Source organism: Cervus elaphus, chromosome 30 (assembly GCF_910594005.1).
Source record: "Cervus elaphus chromosome 30, mCerEla1.1, whole genome shotgun sequence".
In the NCBI taxonomy this organism is placed as follows: domain Eukaryota; kingdom Metazoa; phylum Chordata; class Mammalia; order Artiodactyla; family Cervidae; genus Cervus; species Cervus elaphus.
Window position 1 is genome coordinate 24,649,537 of NC_057844.1, and position 23,887 is coordinate 24,673,423.

General features: G+C 38.1%; 1 protein-coding gene across 4 annotated transcripts in view; it reads left to right on the forward strand.

The window, feature by feature from the left end:
• The window catches only part of TRPC4 (transient receptor potential cation channel subfamily C member 4), a 200,032-nt gene that overhangs the window by 172,907 nt on the left and 3,238 nt on the right, over positions 1 to 23,887 (forward strand). For all 4 annotated transcript variants that reach the window (XM_043892339.1, XM_043892341.1, XM_043892338.1 and 1 more), the window contains 3 exons: positions 3,537 to 3,850; positions 11,128 to 11,323; positions 14,089 to 14,283. In XM_043892339.1, the coding sequence (XP_043748274.1) occupies positions 3,537 to 3,850; positions 11,128 to 11,323; positions 14,089 to 14,283 (705 nt within the window). The remainder of the gene's footprint in view (positions 1 to 3,536; positions 3,851 to 11,127; positions 11,324 to 14,088; positions 14,284 to 23,887) is intronic.

Sequence of the window (23,887 nt, forward strand, 5' to 3'; positions counted from 1 at the left end):
ACTCGATATTTAAGGTGCAACTGAAGAAGCAGAGCCTGCTAAGGAGATTGACAAGCATCATCACTCTGGCTGGAGGCAAACATACAAAGATGAAACATGAGTATAGATCTTGTGAATAATTTTTAGAAAATAAAGCCAAATGAAACTTTAAAATTCAAGATAATCTTTTCATTCCTAATAGTAGGTGTGGAAAATATGTTTAATCACTGCAAAATTACCACTTTTCTGTACAGAGTCACAGAATAGCTTGGTTTGAAAGCAATTTTTAAATTGCTTCATAAAATAATGCCCTTCTTTAAAACCTGACTGAAATGTACATAAATGTGAATGGCAGAAGAAAAATTAAAGAGTAAAGTTTAAACAATGGAATCAAGAGAGAATTCCTAAAGTTTTATATCTTGGTTTATTGCTAACAGGAAACAAGGTTTCTGGGTCAGAAAACAGATAAATTCTTTACTTACAAAATAGCCTTCACATTGGTCCCCCGTGCTCCAGGCTCACACAGGGCAACAGAAGAGAAGCCAGATGTGTCCTCCACAAACATGAGTTTGTATCACAGAACAGCAATTGGGAAATAATGCATCTCAGAGCTTATGGAGTAAGCTGGGCCTGCTGCCCATATTCCCCCCTGGAGATGGAAAGAGAAAGACCTTAACCTAAAGTGAACAAGTTCTCTCTGGGGAGGCAAAGGTCCCTCTGGATTATTACCCTTAGACTGTAAGCAGATGGTTCCAGGGATACTTCTCAGTCTCTCAGGAGTTCCCTCTTTAATTGCCAAGTCTTCATTCAAACATCCTTTAACCCTGTGCTTAGTCGTTGAGTCGTGTCCAACTCTTTGCAACCCCATGGATTGTAGACCGTCAGGCTCCTCTGTCCATGGAGGATTCTCCAGACAAGAATACTGGAGTGGGTTGCCACGCCCTCCTCCAGGGGAATCTTCCCAACTCAGGGATTGAACCCAGGTCTCCCACATTGCAAGAGAATTCTTTACCTTCTTAGCCACCAGGGAAGCCCTTCTTTAACCCAAATACCAGCAATGTTTTTCTCAGGACACCCCAACCAGGTATAAATGTGGACATATTCACATAGCATTGTTTCTCATCATTTATCCAGAGTGCTGGACCCTGAAACAGTCTTGGATAATTATACAGGGGCAGAAGCTAGCATCTCATTTGCAAAATGGAAACCATCCTCTTATGATTTTGCAAGGCCCAGCTGAGAGAATTTGCTAAGAAGGATTCTAAGGTACATTAAGTCAATAGTAGAGCTGGAGTCAGTGACCATGTGATGATGGATTTTACATCCTACTGGCTCAAACAGGCTGTGATGCCTAGAACAAGGAATGGCATCTCCACTAGATTCAGTAACATCAAAGGATCCTTCAAGTTTGAACAACAAATAATCTCTATTCATTGCCAGTCTCATTAGAACCAGATAGAATGTATCACTTTCTTTTCTCTTTTCCCACTGCAGTTTGTGTTCATCTCTCAGAGCATTTTTATTATAATTATCTTTTCCTTTCATCCTCATTTTTCCATGCATGAATACTTGATGGGATAAAATGTCTCTTGAGCACCTACGACCTGCAGAGCATTGTGTTAAATGTGGTGAGAAATTCCAAGAAAACAGTTACATCTTTAAGAATGCTTATTGTTTAGTATTTTGTACATTTTGAGGTATGGTCCTCAGCCATATAAGTTAAAAGAGAGAGAGATGATTAGCCATCAACAGAACGGTAGATATTCTCTACTAAAATATGTGTGTCTTTCCGTGTACCCCAATGTTCATCGCAGCAGTGTTTATAATAGCCAGGACATGGAAGCAACCTAAATGCCCATCAGCAGATGAATGGATAAGAAAGCTGTGGTACATATACACAATGGAATATTACTCAGCCATTAAAAAGAATACATTTGAATCAGTTCTAATGAGATGGATGAAACTGGAGCCCATTATACAGAGTGAAGTAAGCCAGAAAGATAAACACCAATATAGTATACTAACACATATATATGGAATTTAGAAAGATGGTAATGATAACCCTATATGCAAGACAGAAAAAGAGACACAGATGTATAGAACAGACTTGTGGACTCTATGGGAGAAGGCGAGGGTGGGATGATCTGAGAGAACAGCATTGAAACATGTATATTATCAAGTGTGAAACAGATCACCAGTCCAGGTTGGATGCATGAGACAAGTGCTCAGGGCTGGTGCACTGGGATGACTCACAGGGATGGGATGGGGTGGGAGGTGGGAGGGGGGTTCAGGATGGGGAACACATGTAAACCCATGGCTGATTGATGTCAATGTATGGCAAAACCACTACAATATTGTAATTAGCCTCCAACTAGTAAAAATAATTGGGAAAAAAATAAAATATGTGTGTCTTTCAAGAGAATGAGAGAAGGAAGGTGAATGTTATCTTAGACTTTGAAGGAAAAAGTGGCATAAAATACGGGGTGGCGGAAAGGAACTGGAAAGAATTAGGTGAGGTTTGATACTGCAAACTGTTACTCTAATACTCATTACAATGAATCAAGAATCTTAATTTTTTTTTTCTTATATCTTCAGTCCTTAGCTATTTTATGCTGAAGCCATGCGTGGGAATCCTTAAGAAGAGTTATTAGGATTTAAAAATAGAAAATAATTTCCTTCTAGTTCAAACTTGATTGTTTTAAATTGTCACTCAAGGAGGCGTCTGAGTGTTGAACAAAATCAAGAACTTCTGATGTATTTTCTCCCCAAGGGGATTTTAAAAAATACTATCTATTACTTTCAAGAGAATTAATTAACATTTGTAAAGGTCTTTGGTATAAAATGCAATATAAAAAGAATAGAAATATTCTGATGGTACTCATACAGAAGTAATTTTTTTTTCCTACATGATCATTAGGGAAAACATGCAGTTGTCTAGACATTTTTAGTGATATATATGAAAGAGAGAATGTAACTTATTGTTCAGTTCTTATACAGGTGTAATAATAGATGTTCATAATGTAGCATTTCAACATGTGTTTGATCTTTTCTTGATAAGGATACAAATCTACTTTAAGATTACAAGGGATAAATTTCAATGTGCTCTTTCTATAGCCTGATATCAAAATAGTTTATAGCAGTTTTCCTTTATAATGTAGTTTTCTTTTTTATTATGATATCTCTATTTTTCCCAATATAAAATCAGACTGTTGTTTTTTTTTTTTCCTATATAACACTTTCCTTTTCTTTTTTTAATGGTTCTATTGCAAAGATCAAGGACAGATGTAATTCACAGATTAGCAAAGACTACAAATGACAAGGACAGACTAGGAAGGTCGCTTTGATTAAAGCTCATCCCTTATAAGTTCCTTTAGTAAATTTCTTATTTTTGTGTAGATTAGAAGTGCTGCCACCTTCATGGAATACATCGGCTTCCTGCCAATAAGTCGTGGTGCTGAAACTACCTGAAAAAAATCATCCTGGCCTGGCCTTGACAGATTTGTATGTATGTGTTTGTTCCATATTTTATTTTCTCCTTGTTTCTCTCTTTTCTCCAGTACAGTGCTCTTAATCCACGTGAATCTTGGGACATGTGGCACCCCACGCTGGTGGCTGAAGCTTTGTTTGCTATTGCAAATATATTCAGTTCCCTGCGTCTGATCTCACTGTTCACTGCAAATTCTCACCTGGGGCCTCTGCAAATATCTCTGGGAAGAATGCTCCTGGACATCTTGAAGTTTCTGTTCATCTACTGCCTTGTGCTGCTAGCATTTGCCAATGGCCTAAATCAGTTGTACTTCTATTATGAAGAAACAAAAGGGTTAAGCTGCAAAGGCATACGATGTGAAAAGCAGAATAACGCCTTTTCAACGTAAGTCTCATGGACTTTTCTCTTGGAAATGTCGGTAGAATTTAAAGGGTATTACATTTTGAAATTGAACCATGACAAGTGGTTGCAAAGAAAAACTGTGCTCAGTGGGGAAAACAGAGATATCTAGTACATCTAAGTTTTATTAAAATGGTCTTTTCTTTTAAATAAACTTATATAAAAGATAGCTACGTATATTGTTTTAAAAGGTGGAACAGTGAAATTCCCTGGTGGTTCAGTGGTTAGGGCTCCATGCTTCCACAGCAGGGGCCACGGCTTCCATCCCTGGACAGGGAACTAAAATATCACATGTCATGTGGCACCACCAAAAAAAAAAAAACCAACAACAGCAACAACAAAAACATTGCGGAGAGAAATTAGAGAAGACCTAAATAAATGAAGGGGCTTCCCTAATACCTCAGTTGGTAAATAATCCACCTGCAATGTAGGAGACCCGGGTTTTGATTCCTGGGTTGGGAAGATCCCCTGGAGAATGGATAGGCTACCCACTCTAGTATTTTTGGGCTTCCCTTGTGGCTCAGCTGGTAAAGAATCTGCCTGCAATGTGGGAGACCTGGGTTTGATCCCCGGGTTGGGAAGATCCCCTGGAGAAGGGAAAGACTACCTACTCCAGTATTCTGGCCTGGAGAATTCCATGGACTGTATAGTCCATGAGGTCACAAAGAGTTAGACACAAGTGAGTGTCCACTTCAAATAAATGGAGAAATATATTTTAAAAATATAAAATGTGGAGTAGAAAGGAACCTGTATCTAGTGACAGCTTACAAGCACATTAACAGATAGAATTTATGGAAAACCAATCATGGAAGAAAATCCAAATGCTTTTCAATTTTGCTTAGGTGTTTTCCAGATACTAAAGTCCCTTCACGTGTCTCTGTTATTCTCAGGTTCCCTTACCCAAAGTCTAAACATGGGGAAATAATTCAAACTAGAGACCTCGGGCTAACCCAGGCCATGATTCTGATGCGCATAAAACTCTCTGTGCCCTTACAGCTGATGAACATCTGGTCTTGTCTGGTGTCAAGCTCCTGTAATTCTCACAATCAGGCTTGCTGACAGCACACGTTCATGGCCATAGTGTTTCAGGCTCACATAGTCCTAATAATACGTGCCTGTGTCTACTTTCTTCCCGCTGTGATAAACAGTGAATTAGCAGATGAATTCGGAAGTTAGGTGATCTTCCTCTCCACAGTAACCAAGTGAACACATGGTCATTTGGTAGATGCCTTGGAAAGTCAGATGGCCGTTCATTGGCCATTCTAGAATTTTATGTAATCTAAAAGAGTGCAGTAATTTCTCCAGTGGGAGGAAATCAGTAACATCCTATAAACTAAATTACTTCTGGTTGAGATAGTCTTTTTGGCTCAGTTTTGTATTTGTTTTATCTTTGATCCCAGTATTTAAAACCCCACTTTAATCCATCAACATCTGATTATTTGCACATAAGTTTTCATTGCAGTCTTAGCTGCCTCAGATCCATTCAGAGATAGATCTGATACAAACCACGAATCATAAAGAAAACAAAAATTCATCCCAGATCCACCTTGTCACTTCATCACTTGCCCCAGCCTCTTTATTCTCCTGAGCTTAAGCAATTTCTCCAGTCCGACCAATTTGGCCAGCTTTGTCATCTTCCTCTTCTCACCAGTTCAGCAGCGATTCATTGAAACCCCTTGCAGCAACATCCTGGTGATGAATGGCTTTGGACTGTGTCTCAGATTTAATATCAGAACTTGTCTTTCTCCACTCACTTATGATCCTAGACTTGGCAATCTGCCCCTGGCAACAAGGATAAGGGATTCACAGTCATAGATCCCACCAGCCTCCCCACTTCTTAGACTCAAATTCTGCCTGTAACAAAGTTCCTGGATGTTGTCTGCCTGCTGATTGGCCTCCTGGACTTCTGATGGAAATAGAGACCCCTTTTCCATGCGCCATCTTTCACAGCTCCCTAGTTACTCCGTACTGTGTGCTCCAACACAGACTGCTTGCTCAGACCACCCTGTTGATATTTGCAGCCATATCCTTCTGACTCCATGCTTTGTCTTCCATAAAAACTTCCACACAGCCCCTAGAACTGAGTTTCCTCCTCAGGTCTGCTTTAATTCAGGGAACATCTGTGGTTCCAAGACCCAACCCATTTTCAGACATCTTATTCATCTGCAGTTAACAAGGGTTCTACCTAACCCCATCCTAATTTATGATCCATGAGATTCTCAGAAATCTGCTTGCCCTGTGACTGGTTTTGTGGTAAATGCTAACGTGTGTTGTGTGTGCGTGTGTTCAGTCGTTCAGTTGTGTCCAACTCTGTGACCCCATGGACTGTAGCCCACCAGGCTCCTCTGTCCATGGAATTTTCCAGGCAAGAATACTGGAATGGGTTGCCATTTCCTTCTCCAGGGGATCTTCCCGACCCAAGGATCAAACTTGCGTCTCCTGCATGTCCTGCATCGACAGATGCTTTACCACTCTGCCACGTGGGAAGCCCCAAATGTTTATATATTGTGAGCTAATTTAAATATGTGTCTAGAAAGAATATGGCTAGAGAATCTGATGCAAAATATTTAATATAAATTTTATTCTAAAATCAAACATGTTAAGTAACCTGGCTTATGTATTATTTTAGCATATACTGACTAATGATTTTTCTCTATTACCATAAAAAGCAACCAATAAGTGCATATCAGTCAAATATTATAGGTCCAAATCATTCGACACCAGTAAATCAGGTGTTCTGCCTGAATTTTTCCCCAGACAGCAGATGGTAAATCTGCAAGCAACAAATTATTTTTGTTCAAAGTTACAAAGAGTAACTAGTATGATTTCTTTTTTTTTTTTTTGGCCATGCTTCATGGCATGTGTGATCATAGTTTCCCAACAGAGATTGAACCCAAGTCCCCTACATTGTAAGGTGGATTCTTAACCACTGGACCACCAGGGAATTCCCACAATGATTGCTTTTCAATATTAATCTGCCTTACTAACTATCCTTCGACCCTGTTCAGTATCTCTGCAAAAACTCATCTGATAGATTTGGCCTTATGTGTCTAAGAGACAACTTCTGTACTTAGTTCATACCGCTAGCCCAGACCTTTCTCCCTAAGATCTGTAAGTCCAACTGTCTTTTGAACAGCTCTTCATGCAAATGTCCTAAACACTGAAACCCAATCAAAGAAAACTCATGAGAGTCTCTCAAAACATTTCTCTTCCTCTTCCTCAACTCCTTTTCTTAGTCAATACTACCACAAACCATCCAGATACTTAAATCAAAAACTAGATCCCTCCGTCCCTGCACCCGCTCCACGTACAATCTGCAAATGTCTACTCCTGCTCTTTATCATCTCAGGCCCTCTTCCCTTGCTCACTCCCTCTGCCTAAATCCAAGTTCCCTGGCCCCTGGTCCCTACCTTCCTTGATATGTCTCTGTCCCATTGCCTGCATGATCTTTCTAAACCAAAGTCTTGACACTCCTGTATTTAAAATATCTCAATACTTTCTTGTTCCTTATTGGATACAGTCAGATTTCTTAGCTTGACATACCGAGTCCTCAGTGATCTGCCCCTGGCTTCCTTTTTTAGCTTCATCTTTTCTCCATTCCCCAATAACACGTTACTCTTCAACATTTTCTAATGGGTTAAGCTGTCCCTAAAAAGATCATACTATTCTCTCATCTCAGAATGCTCTTGTTCTGCCCTCTCACTTGGTGAAGTTTTATTCTGGATTCCAAAACCCATCTCAGATGGACCTTTTCCAGGATGCCTTTCTGATCCCCTCCTGACCATGAGCTCCCAGTGGGAACAGACTGTGATCTGCCTTCTGTGTCTCTCCACGCATTTGCCCACCGGCACAGGGGCCCTTCTTCTACTCCTTTAATGGTTCCAGGTTGTTTTCTCTCTGACGTGGGCAGAACTACATGTTGCTAAAAGACACCAAATGTTTAGTCACTGCAAGTATTCTGGATACAATTTTAAATCAATAGTCTCTGAGTAAGAGGCTCTCTTATGAATACAGAGGCATGGATTTCATGACAGATATTTTCTCGTTAAGAAAAAAGCCATTTATGTTGATTGGAGCTGCATTCCTGATAATTGGAACTGGCCAACTGAGGTCATACTTTGTTTTAATATACTGTATTTCTTATAAACTAGGAAATAAACAAGTCAGATGTCTTGTATTAATTTATATTTCCTCATTGGTTTCATCTCAAAGAAGAGAGGAAAATTCAGCTGTGGAATACATGACTTTTTCTTTTTCCCCCACTTGTTCTCTTTATCTTGTTACAAGTATTTAGCTAGGGAGCAAGCTTGTTTTAGGAATTGAGAAATAGCCTCAAGAAGCAAGAGACCAAATATTACCTTTAAGATGGCAATGCTATAGAAGTTGCCAGATTTTAGTCTTTAACCAAGGTGTCATGCTAACTGTGCTTTGATTAAGTGTGGCATTATCCTGGAAAGCTTTCTGTGCTTATCTTTCCATAGAAGTAGGAAAATATTGTCCCATAATGGCAGTCTGAAATGTGATGTAGCTAATGGCTCATCAGTTTATGGGCAATGTTGCTATCAATAATTATGAAAGCAGTTTTAGAAACAATGGTTTTGAAATATTAACTTAGATTGATTTTTTTAATCCATGCAATACAAGAAGAATTAACTAATACCTGTGTCCTGATACCAGGGTCTTGATTCATCTAGAAGTACATATATTTTGGTTAAGTGGAACTATTCTGCAAATCTTACTTATGATTCATTTGACTGAAAAAAATGTAAATAAAAATAAGAATGAAATTCAGAATTAACCATAAAATGTCATCTTATTTTGAATTTTCTTGTTCTCAAATTTTAATTAAATATGTAAATAAATGTTTTGCCAAAGAGTCTGCTAATATCCTAATGATGAATAGTTCTTATTTAGGTAGAAGAAAATGAGAATTGTTCAACCATTACAATTCATTTACTCTATATCCCTTTTTTATTTGAATATTTAGAAAAATAACTGCTATGGGATTTATGTGGCAACATTTTATACAATTAGTTATATCATTCATGTAACTTTTCTCTGTACTGCTATTGAGGTCAGGGAAAAACCAGTTGAATTATACCTGTATATTCACGGTAAGAATGTACACAATTTAGGAAGAAAGAACAAAATTATTTTGCATTGAAGCCAATGACACTGTCATTAATCTTAGAAACTGTCCTTAAAGCTACTGAAAATAAAGAACTCATGGCCTTGGGTCAATTCTGAAAGTTTTCAAAGAATAACTTCTAGTGGCCTTTGTCTGAGGCCAATGAATTGTATTAAACTTTCCCTGATATTGTTAGACTCTGACATCTGATTGTCCTTTAAGAGTATGGCAGAAACCAACACAATATTGTAAAGCAATTATCCTCCAGTTAAAAATAAATAAATTAAAAAAAGAAATGGTACAAAAATGAATCACAAAATCTCTGAATAAATCTTAAGTGTCAACTGTATTAAACAATTATATATGCAGTTAAAAAATAGGATAGAATTATAGTAAATGATACTTTTTCAAAAATTTAAAAACAAATTATATATAGTGAACACTTTACAATGTACATCCCAGTTGACAAGATAAGGTCTGATTGAGGTTGATCACATTAAAACCTTTAAGATAATTTGCCCCACTGAGAGTCAAACAGCCCTAGCAAAATAATTCAATAAGGAACCATTACATTTCCTATCCTATAATTAAAATTTTATTATACAATTAAACATATGAAATGGTTTATGCAAAAAAAAAATTCAGAAAAGAAATCCTGAACACCAGTTAAGGCATCCTTAGTGGGATTATCCTGGTTATCCAGATGAGAAATCCATAGATTGCTTCAAGTAATAGGAGTTTGGTACAAGAATCCAGCACAGGATTATATCCATTAGATTCTCTGAGCAAGGGCTGACCTTAGCAAGAGCTGGACCTTGGAATTTTTTACTCTGAGAATCGATATTAACATGACTCAGCTACTCCACATTACTCTCTTCAGGGTTCACTTATTACCTGGCTTATTTATTCTCTATTCTGTTTCGTAGTGTGTGCTGTCTCAAAACTTTGGCTTTCTCATAATTCCAGGGATCCTGGTTCTACATCATAACTTCTGTCATTTCAGCACCTTTTAACAACTACCTCATTCTCTTGCTATTTCTAAGATAAAACTTTCACAGAGAGGACATCTGGTAGTTTAAACTCATCTTTGCGCCTCAACCCACTGTCCTCACGTGAATTTGCTCTCCTTGGAGCACTTGACCACTGAAATCCTGCCTCCTTAGTCATCATGCCAGGCGTAAGATACTTTTTGCTTTTGTTTTCACAGTGTAACTACAGTCTTGTTTTAACCATTTCTCAAAGACTCTTAAGAGTTCTATTGTCGTTTATTATATTAAGGTGTTATAATGATCCTACTGAAACAATTCTCCATTTGAGTTCAGACCCTCTTCATCTTTTTGCGTTTTTGGAGTAAATTTAAAAAAAATTTTTAAATGCTCCCTAAAATATTAAAACATAGAAAATTTCAGTATCTGAGCATTCAGAGACATCTTGTCATCTTACAGGATTTACTCTGTGCAACTTTAACTGTAAATGTGGAAATCCATAGTGATAACACTATTTTAGTCCTTTTATAATAAAAAAGGAAAAATCAGGTTAAAGTACTTATATTTTTCAAAGACTAAGCCTAAGGATCTATAATTTATTAACTGTCACTCAGTGCCTTAGGGCAGAGGTTTGCAAACTTGCTGTGAAAAGGACAGGTAGTACATATTTTAGGCTTTGTGGGCCATCTGTTCTCTGTTGCAATTAGTCACCTCTGCCATCGTAACAGAAAAGAAACTGTAGATAGTGGATAAATGAGTTGGTATAGGTGTGCTTCAATAAAACTTTATTTATGCACATTGAAATGTGAATTCTTTTAAAATTTTCACATGTCATGAAATATCACTCTTCTTTTTTTTTCTGACTATTTGAAAAAGTAAAAATGATTCTTAACTCAAGGCCATACAGAAACAGGCTACAGGTCTGATTTGTCATCGCTAGTCCAGGAAACTAAATAGCTTTCTAAGCTCTAGGGAAAATTAAGTACACATTTGCGCGGTATAAGGAAACAGTATTCTTGCATTCTTTTCCTTAAGTTTATTTTAAATTAATCAAATATAACCTAATACTAATCATGTTCTATCATCCAACCTTACTGTATAATGGTTCTATTAGTATAGTTATTAGTGTCATTTTATCTTTATTCCAGGTTATTTGAGACACTGCAGTCCCTGTTTTGGTCAATATTTGGGCTCATCAACTTGTATGTGACCAATGTCAAAGCGCAGCACGAATTCACAGAGTTTGTTGGCGCCACCATGTTTGGGACATACAACGTCATCTCTCTGGTTGTCCTGCTTAACATGCTAATAGCGATGATGAATAACTCTTACCAGCTTATTGCTGTAAGTTGAATCACTCCCCTCCTAGAATGTGTTGTTAGCTATACTCCACCCTATTATAATTGGTAATACAATCTGTAACTGCTATGAATGAAACAAATCAGAATTATTAATGGTCAATGTGATGTTTCTAAGCACTATTACCATACTTGGCCATATACTAATTTAAGTTTTCATATTACATGTGATTATACTACATCTAACCTGCAAGGCAATCATTGGCTACGGCAAGCAGTAGGAGAGGTATGGACTATGAACAGGCAGCTCATCTCTTTATAATGCCCTTTGGGTTTTGCATTGTCTCTGACCATCTAATCTACAATCTTCATAAAAGCAAACTCATACCAGCTTTGTAAGGTACAAGTGCTAGCCCAGAGAGGAGTCTGAGTGAAAAAGCACAGGATTTTGTTTCTTATAGCCCAGAAAAAAGTCATTGAGGAGTAACACTGAATGCTGCAGCAGAATATACAATACCATATGTGTTTATTTGAAACTCTAGAATGCAAACAGCTTAGCTTATTTATTCATTCATTCAATAAAATCTTATTAAGCTCTTACTCTGTTGCCAGTTATGGTCCTAGGAACTAGAAATATTGCAATGAATAAGAACGACAAAGTTCTTTATCCCTTTGAACTTGCATACTAGTGATCTGTGTCTGTGGCCATTAGAAACAGTGATAGAACAAATCTGTATTGGAATATATGTCTTAAGACTTTCATATGTATACATTAGGCAAATAACATAAGAATAATTATAGGTTGCCCATTTACTCCATAAATAACCACAATTATATTGCATCTTTGAATCCATTGCTAATTCTCTGGGATGTCATTATTGTTATTTTGAGAAACAGCACTCCTAATTTTAATTAAACCCTCTTTATGGAAGCAAGACACCTGTCACGGATGAAAAACTGCCTAAGACATTAAGAATAAATAACTTTTATTTACGGATTCCCAGGCTGAATTATTTCCACTGAATATACTTAGGCCCAGGGCTTCCCAGGTGGTGCAGTAGTAAAGAATCTGCCTGCCAATGGAGGAGATGCAGGAGAAGTGGGTTTGAACCCTGGGTTGGGAAGACCCCCTGGAGAAGGATATGGCAACTCCAGTATTCTTGCCTGGGAAATCCAATGGACAGAGGAGCCTGGAGGGCTGTAGTCCATGAGGTCAAGGACAGTCGGACACAACTTAGTGACTAAACAAAAACAACGGGAAGATGAGTAGCAGAGGTGACTTTAGTCATCACTACCTGGAAATTTCCACCTTCAGTTTTTCTGATCACTAGCTGGTTTGATATCATTATAGACCGTTTCAGAATCCCAAGCCTTGAACTAAGAGTCTGCTTTGTGACCGCAGTAACAGAACATAATGAGGTCAGGATGATCCTTAACTTGTGACTCCCTAGGAATGAGAAGGAGCAGAAGCTAGTTACAGGCCAACATTTCACCTATGTGACTGCCTTTTTATGACCTGAAGCCAATTTTACTCAGTTCCATTCTCCATGACTATAGCAAACAGTATCTACTTCCCTTCATTAATGTAGAATCTATAAGCTTGTTTGGAAAGATAGGGAAGGAGATAGGAATGGGAGAGAAGAGACAAAGGGAGGGAAGCTACAGCTTCTGTGGATCTATTTATCCATTCATCCAGTCAGACGTCTGCTAAGCAACAATGAAGACCATGCATTTTCCAGACATGGTGAAGCCCATTGAAAGCACGATCTGTCCAGTGTCTAGACTAAAATCCACATTATTCAGAGTAGAAATGTATGCAAATAATGTAGGCACTCATCAGCACACAGCAATTTAGGAATATTAGAATGAAGTATAGTCTAATTTTTCCTACTCTAAAACTCGAGGGTTTTGCAAATAATATTGGGTTGGCCAAAAAGTTCATTCAGATTCTTCCACAGCATCATGTGAGAAGACCCTAGCAAGCTTTTTGGCCAACCCAATATTAATGGGTTAAGATGATCTATTTTGAATTTGTATGTATGCCCAGTTTCTGCCACCTCCTACTTTCCAGATTTTCTGCTTAAATAAGATTTGTGGCTAATTTAAGAGGAGACTGGCTGCCCCATATCTAATTGCCACAAATGTTCCTAAGTTTTTCCAGGCAATTAACAAAGTGGAATCATTAATAAACAATCAGGGGGAATGCCTCAGGCTTGTGGGTGGTCACTAGACATACTCTTATCTGGTACTGTTTAGTCAAGGTTATGTCAAGGTTCAGTACTGTGTCAAAGGCCTGTTGTACATTTGAGGAACTGCTGAGTTTATGCTTGTTGCCTAAAGGTGGACAAGATTTATTCAAATGGAAACATATCAAGTAAGACTTTTCCTGGAAACAACAGAAGTATGAGCCGTGGGCATCTACCTAGGCAAGGTGTCAAGGCCTTGGGAAGACATAAAGCCCTGCTTGAGGCTAGAATCTAATGAAACTGAGCTAATGTAAGCCTACAAGCATGAGAAATGAAGATTCATCTTCAGGTCATTTATCTCCAGGCTCTTTAACATGGAATTATTTTAGCTGTCTGTTTCCTGGAAGAGGGAAGGATGAAAAGTGACAAGAGAGTTGTGACTCCTTTTTAGGCTAAGCCATTGTCTAAAGTGTTTAGATGACTATCACTGGGAGTCAGCCTTGTTTTTTTAGGTAATTTAATTAACATTCCAAGAGCCACTCCAAAGTCAGGCTACAGGCTCTCTGTGAGGTTTATCTCACCTTATTAAGAAACCTGTCAGCACTTGTCATTTTCTCCTGTTCAGGACCATGCGGATATAGAATGGAAATTTGCTAGAACAAAGCTTTGGATGAGTTATTTTGAAGAAGGAGGTACCCTTCCTACCCCCTTCAATGTCATCCCGAGCCCCAAGTCTCTCTGGTACCTGATCAAATGGATTTGGACACACCTGTGCAAGAAAAAGATGAGAAGAAAGCCAGAAAGTTTTGGAACGATAGGGGTAAGACCACAGGCTGTTGGCATTACTGTTTTGTGTGTGTGTGTGCACTTGAGTATGTTTGCATTCTTTACTGAATATGTTTGCATTTTAGCCCTTTTTGTTCTCATTGGTTGCATTCAGTGAACATCTATTGCACAGTTGTTGTGTCTAAGGGGCTTCCCTGGTGGCTCAGCAGTAAAGAATCTGCCTGCAATACAGGGGACATGGGGACACAAATTCAATCCCTGGGTCAGGGAAGATCCCCTGAAATGACAACTCACTCCAGTATTCTTGCCTGGGAAATCCCATGGACAGGGGAGCCTCGCAGGCTATAGTCCATGGGGTCGCAAAGAGTTGGACATGACTGAGTGACTAAAAATAACAACATTGTGTCTCAGATTAACTATGCCTGATTAAATATGGTTCACTATGGTTTAACAAACCCATTTCCTCCACTGAGAGTGGCCACTGTTATTTTAATATTAACCATCTTGTACATAGGCTTCTCCTAGACCCAACAGTCAAGGTTTGGGAAACTAGCCCATTAATTTCTAGTTCTATTCAGAATTATAACCTCGGGATACTTTCAGCATGACTGATTCATTGTTGTTTCTCTGGATTATAAGGGAATTGTCTGTTTTAATCACCTCATATTCTCACTGCCTAACAGACACCCCTGCACAGACACAGAATGCTTGACAAAAAGTTCTCATTTCAGTGACTGAACAACTATTATAACTTAAAAATGCTGTGCCATATTCAAGCACAGTGATTTCAGAATCTATTCAATTGCTCAACATTTTGCTTCTACCCCCAGTTATAGTCAATACCAGGAAGTTGTGTTTGTAAAAAATATTAGGACTATGTAGAACCGTGCCCCTGTTATACTGGAAGATTGTACTTCCCTAAGGACGTTTCTTTCATTTTGGAAAGCAAGAGCTCAAACAACTCCAACAGAAAAGGCGTGGATTTAAACCTTTCCAACCAAACCACTGACATAAGTCATTCTTCATTTCTTTCTCACTCAGTTTCCTCATTTTTAAAGTTCTCATAGTGATGTTTTAGAAATTGATACCGTAGCATTCAGTAGTCACTTGGGCCTTCTCAGAGAAATTGCCTTGGCAGTATTCTAATATGCCCTTCTGTTAGAATTATCAAGTGATGTCAGTTATTTAATTAAAGAATTAACTCATTTTTAATTTTATTTAACTCAGTTTGTGACTGCTAGTTATGCCCTTCCTTGGTGATCGTTCTTACTAATGAACTTCATTGCCCACCAGGCATTGTTCTCAGCATAGAACGGGGCTTTCTCTCCTGAAAGTGGCATCGATTGTCCTGTCATCTCAGTAACAGTTCTAATTCTAAAGAGAAGTTGACAGGCAGGGAAGTAAAGCAAGCAGGTAGTTAGGAGAGGCAGTTATAGTCTTTCCTGGAAACCGTCACTCCATAAACTTGCAATTTGGGCATCTGTCTGATCTTGGAAATGGAAGTCAGATTATGATGAAGGCTTATCTTGCAGTCCTCATACTAATTTATAGATTTTATCACTGATTTTAGAGAGAGCAAAATTATTTTATTCCAAGTGTTTAATTTTTCTCTTAAAAATAAGTTCAATTTATTGAAAAATATGGTTGTAAAATAAATATAATGATTTGGATTTAACAAGCAAGTACTGTACGTTTTCCATATACCAGGAGATGAGTTAGGAATTAGAGGTGGGCAGAGGTATACGAAGCTATGGTTTCCATTCTTAAGGGCATCAATTTTAATGTGAGAGACACAATATGAGAATATCTTACTATAACATGTGTTACATGATGTATTTAACATGACCATGTAGTTATAGCCAAGATGCCATGAGAACAGCATGGAAAGTAATTCATGTTTTCTCTGAGAAAAACAGAAAAAGATTTCAGAGATGCCGAACTCTGGCTTCCTCCCTTCCATGTCAAAATATACTTGTCCTTTTTCTCATGTTATTCTTAAAATTGGTAAGAAATTGATTTAATCAACCCCTGAAAATATATTAATTATTCAGTTCAGTTCAGTTCAGTCGCTCAATCATGTCTGACTCTTTGCGACCCCATGAATCGCAGCACACCAGGCCTCCCTGTCCATCACCAACTCCCAGAGTTTACCCAAACTCATGTCCATTGAGTTGGTGATGACATCCAGCCAGCTCATCCTCTGTCATCCCCTTCTCCTCCTGCCCCCCATCCCTCCCAACATCAGGGTCTTTTCCAATGAGTCAACTCTTCACATGGGGTGGCCAAATTATTGGAGTTTCAGCTTCAGCATCAGTCCTTCCAATGAACACCCAGGACTGATCTCCTTTAGGATGGACTGGTTGAATCTCCTTGCAGTCCAAGGGACTGTCAAGAGTCTTCTCCAACACCACACTTCAAAAGCATCAATTTTTCGGCTCTCAGCTTTCTTCACAGTCCAACTCTCACACCCATACATGACTACTGGAAAAACCATAGCCTTGACTAGACGGACCTTTGTTGGCAAAGTAATGTCTCTGCTTTTTAATATGCTATATTAATTATTAGTACTCTCTTATTATGCTTTCTCTCATAGGAGTATTTCAACTGAAGACTTTCTGGGACCCAAAATAAAAGCCATACACAAAAGAAATTTGTCTTTAATATTTTAACTTTAGACTATAGCAGAAGGAATCTTGGGTTTTAAGATGCCATGGAACTTGCAACAAAACACAGGGCCCTGCTCTAATATTTTAAGAGATCCATCTGTGCAGCCACCAAAATAATGGAGGACCACTCTAAGAATCTGACTTCCAGCTCTCTCTCCCGTCCCCCAGAATCCTCCCACTGTTGACATATTTTTAGGACTACATCACCATCATTTCTTAGATGCAAAGAGGAGCTTAACATTGACTTGGGCTTTCCTATGAAAGCAGTGATTCAAAAGGTAAATGGCATAAGTTAAAGAACGTTCTCTATACATTCCTGGTCAGAAAAGCTCATTTCTATTTCTGTCTCTATCTCTAAATTTGAATATTTTGATCCAAGCTGATGCACAGCCAGGTAATTCACAATTAATTGTGACCTCGAATCATTCCTTTTTCCCTAGCCATGTAAAGTTTCCTGACTTTTGGTAATGGATATCCTGTGCTTTGGGAATTTATGACAAGACTACATCCATATTGTGAGTTGTCTCTCTTTACTCCATTCTCATCCTGTTCTCAATCTTGCCTCTTCTCTTGTAAGCTGAGGCTTTGGACAAGCACCAACCTAATCAAACTCAATGCTTTACATTTACTCTTCATCTAGACTGCACTTCCAGAATAAGAAGGACATATCTTGGTTTTCATACTGTTAGTTGAGTTTTATACATTTAGGTATTAAAGGAAAGTGAAGTCGCTCAGTCGTGTCCAACTCTTTGAGACCCCATGTACTGTAGCCCGCCAGGCTCCTCTGTCCATGGGATTCTCCAGGCAAGAATACTGGAGTGGGTTGCTATTTCCTTCTCCAGGGGACCTTCCCAACCCAGGGATCGGACCCAGGTCTCCCACACTGCAGGCAGATGCTTTATCCTCTGAGCCACCAGGGAAGCCCCAATGATGGAAATAAATCATATCTATTATTTGTAAAGAAAAGCATAAGATAAATAAAAAGGAAATTAATAAAGTTATGATATTAATAGAAGAGTTAATGGTAAAGAGTCCACCTGCAGTGCAGGAGACTTGGGTTCCATCCCTGGGTCAGGAAGATCCCCTGGAGAAGGAAATGGCAACCCACTCCAGTATTCTTGCCTAGAAAATCCCATGGACAGAGGAGCCTGGCAGGCTACAGTCCATGGGGTCACAGAGTCAGAAGCGACTGAGCACAGCACAGAGCTAAATAAGAAAGTAATTGCAAAAGGAAATGCTGTGAATTCATTTCAGTTTTGTTAATCCACCTGATAGTCCATTGTGTAGACAGATGAAGATGAGGAGATAGACACGTCCATTAACTAAAAGGTGACTTTGAAGGTGACTGTTGGCAGTCACTTTGTATAACAAAGGCACAGCTTAGGAGAAATGTCAAATGCTTGACATTTCAGAGGGACCTTAGAAATCAATTAGCTCAACTGTTTCCTTTAAGAAAAAAGAGTTCTTTTACCTTGGGCAGTGTTTTAGGTGAGAGAGCTGGGATAAAAATTGGGTGTTAGTATCTCTGTCCCATAAGCTTTCCATCACCCTCTCTTGCTTTCCTGGGAACTCTGATGACCTTGCACAACACCTTCCATGCATGTCCATCTTTTGATTTCTCTCAACAGCTTTTGCCAATCCCACCACTTTTTGTGGTGTCTTTTTGTTTGTTTGTCTTTTAGATTCCCCCCTCCCAAAGCCCTTGGTTAACAGGCTGCACCATCTTTTGCTCTTATTTCAACTTGCTTCACATTTTTGAAGCAGAATTTTGAAGCTGATAAGGTGGTAGAGTTTATACATTCTCAGAGGCATTTTCTCTAAACCGTCCCACTTGTAAGTTGCATACTTTTGTAACCAGCAGCCATCTGAATGTCACCCTGTTGCTCCCTCCCTTCAGGCATGAAGCCCCTGCATGCTGTGAGGGTTACTGATTGGCCACGGTCTGGGAGTCCATCATTGGTGATCTTATCTTGCGATTTATGGCCTCTGGGTAATGCTGATATTACAACTAGCCCTGAAAACACATTAACTTTTTTTTATCTTTGGACTTCCTTTTATGGGTGACTGGGAGTTCCAGGTAAATTAGCCTTTCATTTGGAATGCTTTATGGGAGAAAGCAGAAATGAAGCAGAAATGTTTCATTGAGCAACACTTGAATTGTGGGAAGCAAGCCCAGGAAGGAGAGATACCTTGTTTCTGGGAAATCATGAAAGTCCCACCAAGGAGGCAGCCTACTGAAAGTATAATCGTAAACTAAACAACGTTTTATAGCTTCTGGCTTTATAGTATAGGTTTTTCTCTTACTAGTCAAATTTTAACACATTTTATCAGCAAATACCCTTCTCGGTGTTCAAACACTGGTTCTCAACCTTTAGTGTGTCCTAGAATCATCAGAAATTTCCATTTTAACAAGCACTTCCACCTTGTAACTTTAATTAGAAATTCCTGTTTAAAAAAGCACTGGCATCTAGCTCAGTTTTTTAAACTAAAAGCCATTGTTTGCAGTGGTTGTCCAAGAGGTCTAGATCACTTAATTCAAGCAAAAAGATATTAGAGCAATAAGACTTCTCCAGGGTTTAATTAATATGAAACATTTTTCATGCTATAGACCAGGTTTCCAAATGGAATGCTTAAGTTAATGGGCAATGTATTGAACCAAAAAAATACTAGGTCTTTTAACCAAATCATTAAAAAATGATCTTAACCTCTTTAGTTCTGTGTTTTCCACTTTCTCATTTTCTCTGGAGCAGGTAGTGAGGAGAACGTGAAACACCATCTCTGTTAGGGTCACTTAGCAGCACTCAGCTCTGGGACTGCAGATGGTTTACTCATGCCTGACCAGTTGCCACAGAAATATATGCAGTTAAGTCACTGCATGGGAATCCGGAGAAGTGACTACATTAATACAACTATAATTACTAAAGGAAAAAGGCTAATAGCACTTGCCTTTCTGAACTCATATTTTTTTTTAATAAGAATCATTAATATATATTTTCCCTTAATCTTCATGACTTGCTGTATGCCTGCCAACAAATCTTACAGATATGACCGTGTTCACCCATGGGTACCTGTCAATTCCTAATTTACTGTGGTGAGATTTGCCGACAGGACATTTTAATTAAATGTTCTTTCCCAAGTGGGAATCTAGAGGACTGAATTTCTTCTCAGTATTTCAAGAGTGAGATCCTGAATACTTGCTGTGACAAGGCAACCTTCAGCACTTTTTATCATTTGTTTTTATATGCTTAGAAAGTGTGTTTATGGAGAACAATATATAGACCCATCAGTAAATGAACCACGCTGCTGTCTCTATAGAGAGATCATAGCCTGCAGTGATCCCTTGCTTTTTCACTTGTAGTTGTTGTTGTTTTTTTTTAAATAAGAGTACAGACAGTTGCCCCTCTTTGGGGATTCACTGAGCAAAACAGAGAATAAAAGTCATAATTCATGGGCTTAAAATCAGTGATAGAGCCAAACCGGAGTGGGAACGAGAGAAAACAGCGCTGACAATGGACTGTAGGGAACAGAGCTTGGTGAAGCGAGCCTGACATTCCACTGCGTGGACCCAGAGAGGAGGAGAGATAAAGAGTGAGAAAATGTCACCACGAATTCCCTCGAGCCCTTTCTTTCAGAGCTGCAAAATTCTGCTTGCTGTAAAGCAACCTGACACTTGTGTTGAAATCGGAGTTCTCTCTGGGCAGCAAACGTGTTTTCTCACTAGCTGGTCCTTTGCTTTATCGTTACCTCTGTGATCCAAATACTGCCATTGCCTTGTCCTAACAAATCAGGAGGAACTTGCAAAGGAAGAGGTCTGCCAAGGTGGCAGCTGGCGTGTCCTGGGCACTTGCATAGAAAGCCATCCTGCCAAGGAACATTCTCTACACCTTGCCAGACTTTGGGTAGAATTCACCAAGAAAACTCCCATCTTAAAGTGCACATCTCCCTCCAAAATATTTTCCCTAGACATCCAGAAAGGAAGGAAGGTTCCTGATCGATCATATGGTCCACTTTTCTTATCTTCAATGTAACAGCAAATCAACTTATTTTAGAAAAAGCTGCCAAATGCAACTCCACAGATTTTTCATTGTTGTTTTAGTTGTGTCCGGCTCTTTTGCGACTCTACGGACTGTAGCCCACCAAGCTCCTCTGTCCATGAGATTTCCCAAGCAAGAATACTGGAGCAGGTTCCCATTTCCTTCTCCAGGGGATCTTCCCGACCCAGGGATGGAAGCCATGTCTCCCCAGCCTCCTGCATTGCAGGCAGATTCTTTACCACTGAAATTTCTCAGTAACATGGTAAACATGAACTCATTCACAGAAAATTTCTTTATTCCTAACATGTCTACCATGCTGTCATTCTACCTAGTTCATTAGTTTTCTTTTATAAAAAATAGAGAACCATTAGTCATTGCAAATCACTTTATCAAAGTTTAACATGACTAACTTGAAAGAAATTCAGTGCCTCTTACGCACTTAGGTACTTTTTAAATGAAATGTCCTTTGTTATACTGCTTTTATAAACGCAAATTGGTCCCTTCTATTCTTCGTCACTTCCAGTGATAATAGAGTCAATCCTTTTGAAGTTCAGCTGAACTTTACCCAACAAAGAGGTTGCAACAATGGTATTATTGGTGGCAGCTCTATTTTATAAACATTCAATGGTGTCACCAGTTTCCAAAAATTATCGTTACATTTGTGGCAAGGAATGCCTACATTATGGTTGAAGTCTTTGTGTCTTTGAAAATAAGATATTTGGAACTCCTAACCCCATAATAGTAATGGTCAATAAGTATTGGTGAATTCGTTGCATTCATTTTGTTTTCAGTGTTCAGAAGATGGTTAACTGCATCCATTCCTATCTTCCTAGGTTACTGAAGTTCAATTGGCTGATATAATCTCACAAGACTAAAGAATGTTTTATAGTATGACCATCTAGGTGTGGAAACAGATTGATTGGCAAAAACAGTTAACTGTAAACTTGGGCTATGATGTTGAATAACTCCTGATAGTTATCACAGTAAAATTTTTTATGTTCTTTCTTTCTGTTCTTTCTTTTTTTATGTTCTTTCAAACTATTTTGCTTAAAATTCAAAAAATATTTTTTTCTAGAAAAATAAAGCTGGTGTTTAAATGATAATTCCAGCTTTATTTTTCTGGAAAAAATATTTGTACTTGTATTAACATTTCAAATTTCATATTTGTATTTGTATTAAAATTTCAAATTTCATATATGAGTAAGTTCCTACAAAAGGGAAGACAGTTTGTGCTCTTTTTAATACTAAATAAAGTGAAAAGTGAAAGTTACCCAATGGTGTTTGACTCTTTTCGACCCCATGGACTGTTGCCTACCAGGCTCCTCTATCCATGAAATCCTCCAGGCCAGAATACTGCAGTGGGTAGCCTTTCCCTTCTCCACGGGATCTTCCCAACCCAGGGATCGAACCCAGGTCTCTTGCATTGCGGGCAGATTCTTTACCATCTGAGCCACCAGGGAAGCCCATGCATCATGATAGTTTTCACTTATTACTCAGAATTTCCTGATTCTGTCATCAGTTTTAGTTTTACTTTGAGAAAATTTAAAGTTAAATCATAACTTCAAACTGCTTTCTGACTATTTTAATTGCCTTTAAAGACTAAACTAGCAAAATGTTATAGAGCCCCAAGATAGTAAAAATTGAGTCTACTAAATTCTGTATTAAATTCAGACTTTCTATTTACTTAAATCATAAAATATGATCTCCTGTACAATGTTTACAATGAGAGTGCTAAAAAAGTTAGTGTACAGCTGCATTCACACTCAAAGTATTTGTGTTCACTTAAAGTCAAGGAGATCTGAAAGGCATGTTTCCTCCCAGAAGTGCTTTTTTCCTCAGATTTCAGCTGATATGTGTCTCAACAGGAGTCACATACCCCCATCTTGTGGCCCATTCATAAAGTTCCCACAATCTTTTTTTTTTGAAGATGTTCTAATTTTGTATGAAGTTTCAAATTTCCCAGTCCTATAATTAATACCATAATCATTTGAAAATCTGTTTCCTAAGAGTCATGTAAAATTGAATGGTTTTCCAATCATTAGTGGCCTTTACAAAGTGAAGCATTGTCTCATCTGTTTCTGAAAGTCACTAATAGACATGAAACACAGATCCATTCTAATGGCCAATGAAAATGCCAACTTCCCCTATTTGCCTTAAAGAGAGAAAAAGAGTTTCTTTTAAATTGTCTAATTTTTTTTCTAGTATCATTTCACAGTGATGTATGCCTAACTTTTCTCAAATTTCCATTTTATCAGCCTCTGATTAAGTATTTACTAGGGAACAAGATCAAAAGACTTATTTGCTTTCTCACAGTTTATCAAATTCATTTCTTTGTAGCAGAAGTATACTTGTTTTAGATTACTTTGGCTAATTTTCTTCCTTAAGAATCAGTGCTGATATTTGACACGCATAAAATTAGGATTGTATTAGTTTTTTTCTAGTATCTTTAGAATACTAGTGAAACCTGCAAATATATACTTTATCATTTATTATTTAACTCAATTTACAATAGACTTTTTTAGTCATTAAACATCTTTCTTCCTCTGTTTTGTACTCCATAATCATTGTTCCGTGCTAACCCAAGCTCTGCTCCCAAAACATTCTGATTCCTTCAGAATGATAGCTGGGACTTACATTTATTTAAAAAAATTAATGAACCCTATCTTTGAGCAGAATCTTTTATTTTGGTAAATTCAACCATCTAATTCAAACAGCAATTACCTCTTAATGTATATCTGCTTGAAATTAAGTGTTGGGGAGTTCATGGTCTAACAGTGTTTCTGATTACACGTTGTATATCATGGCTAAATTCTTAATGTGACTATGTTGATATTTATGAAGACCTTCAGATTGTTATAACACTACCTTTTCAGTCTATCAAATTTTAATTATTTGACATTTAATTTATGTTTGATACCTCCCATCTGTGTCTCTTAGC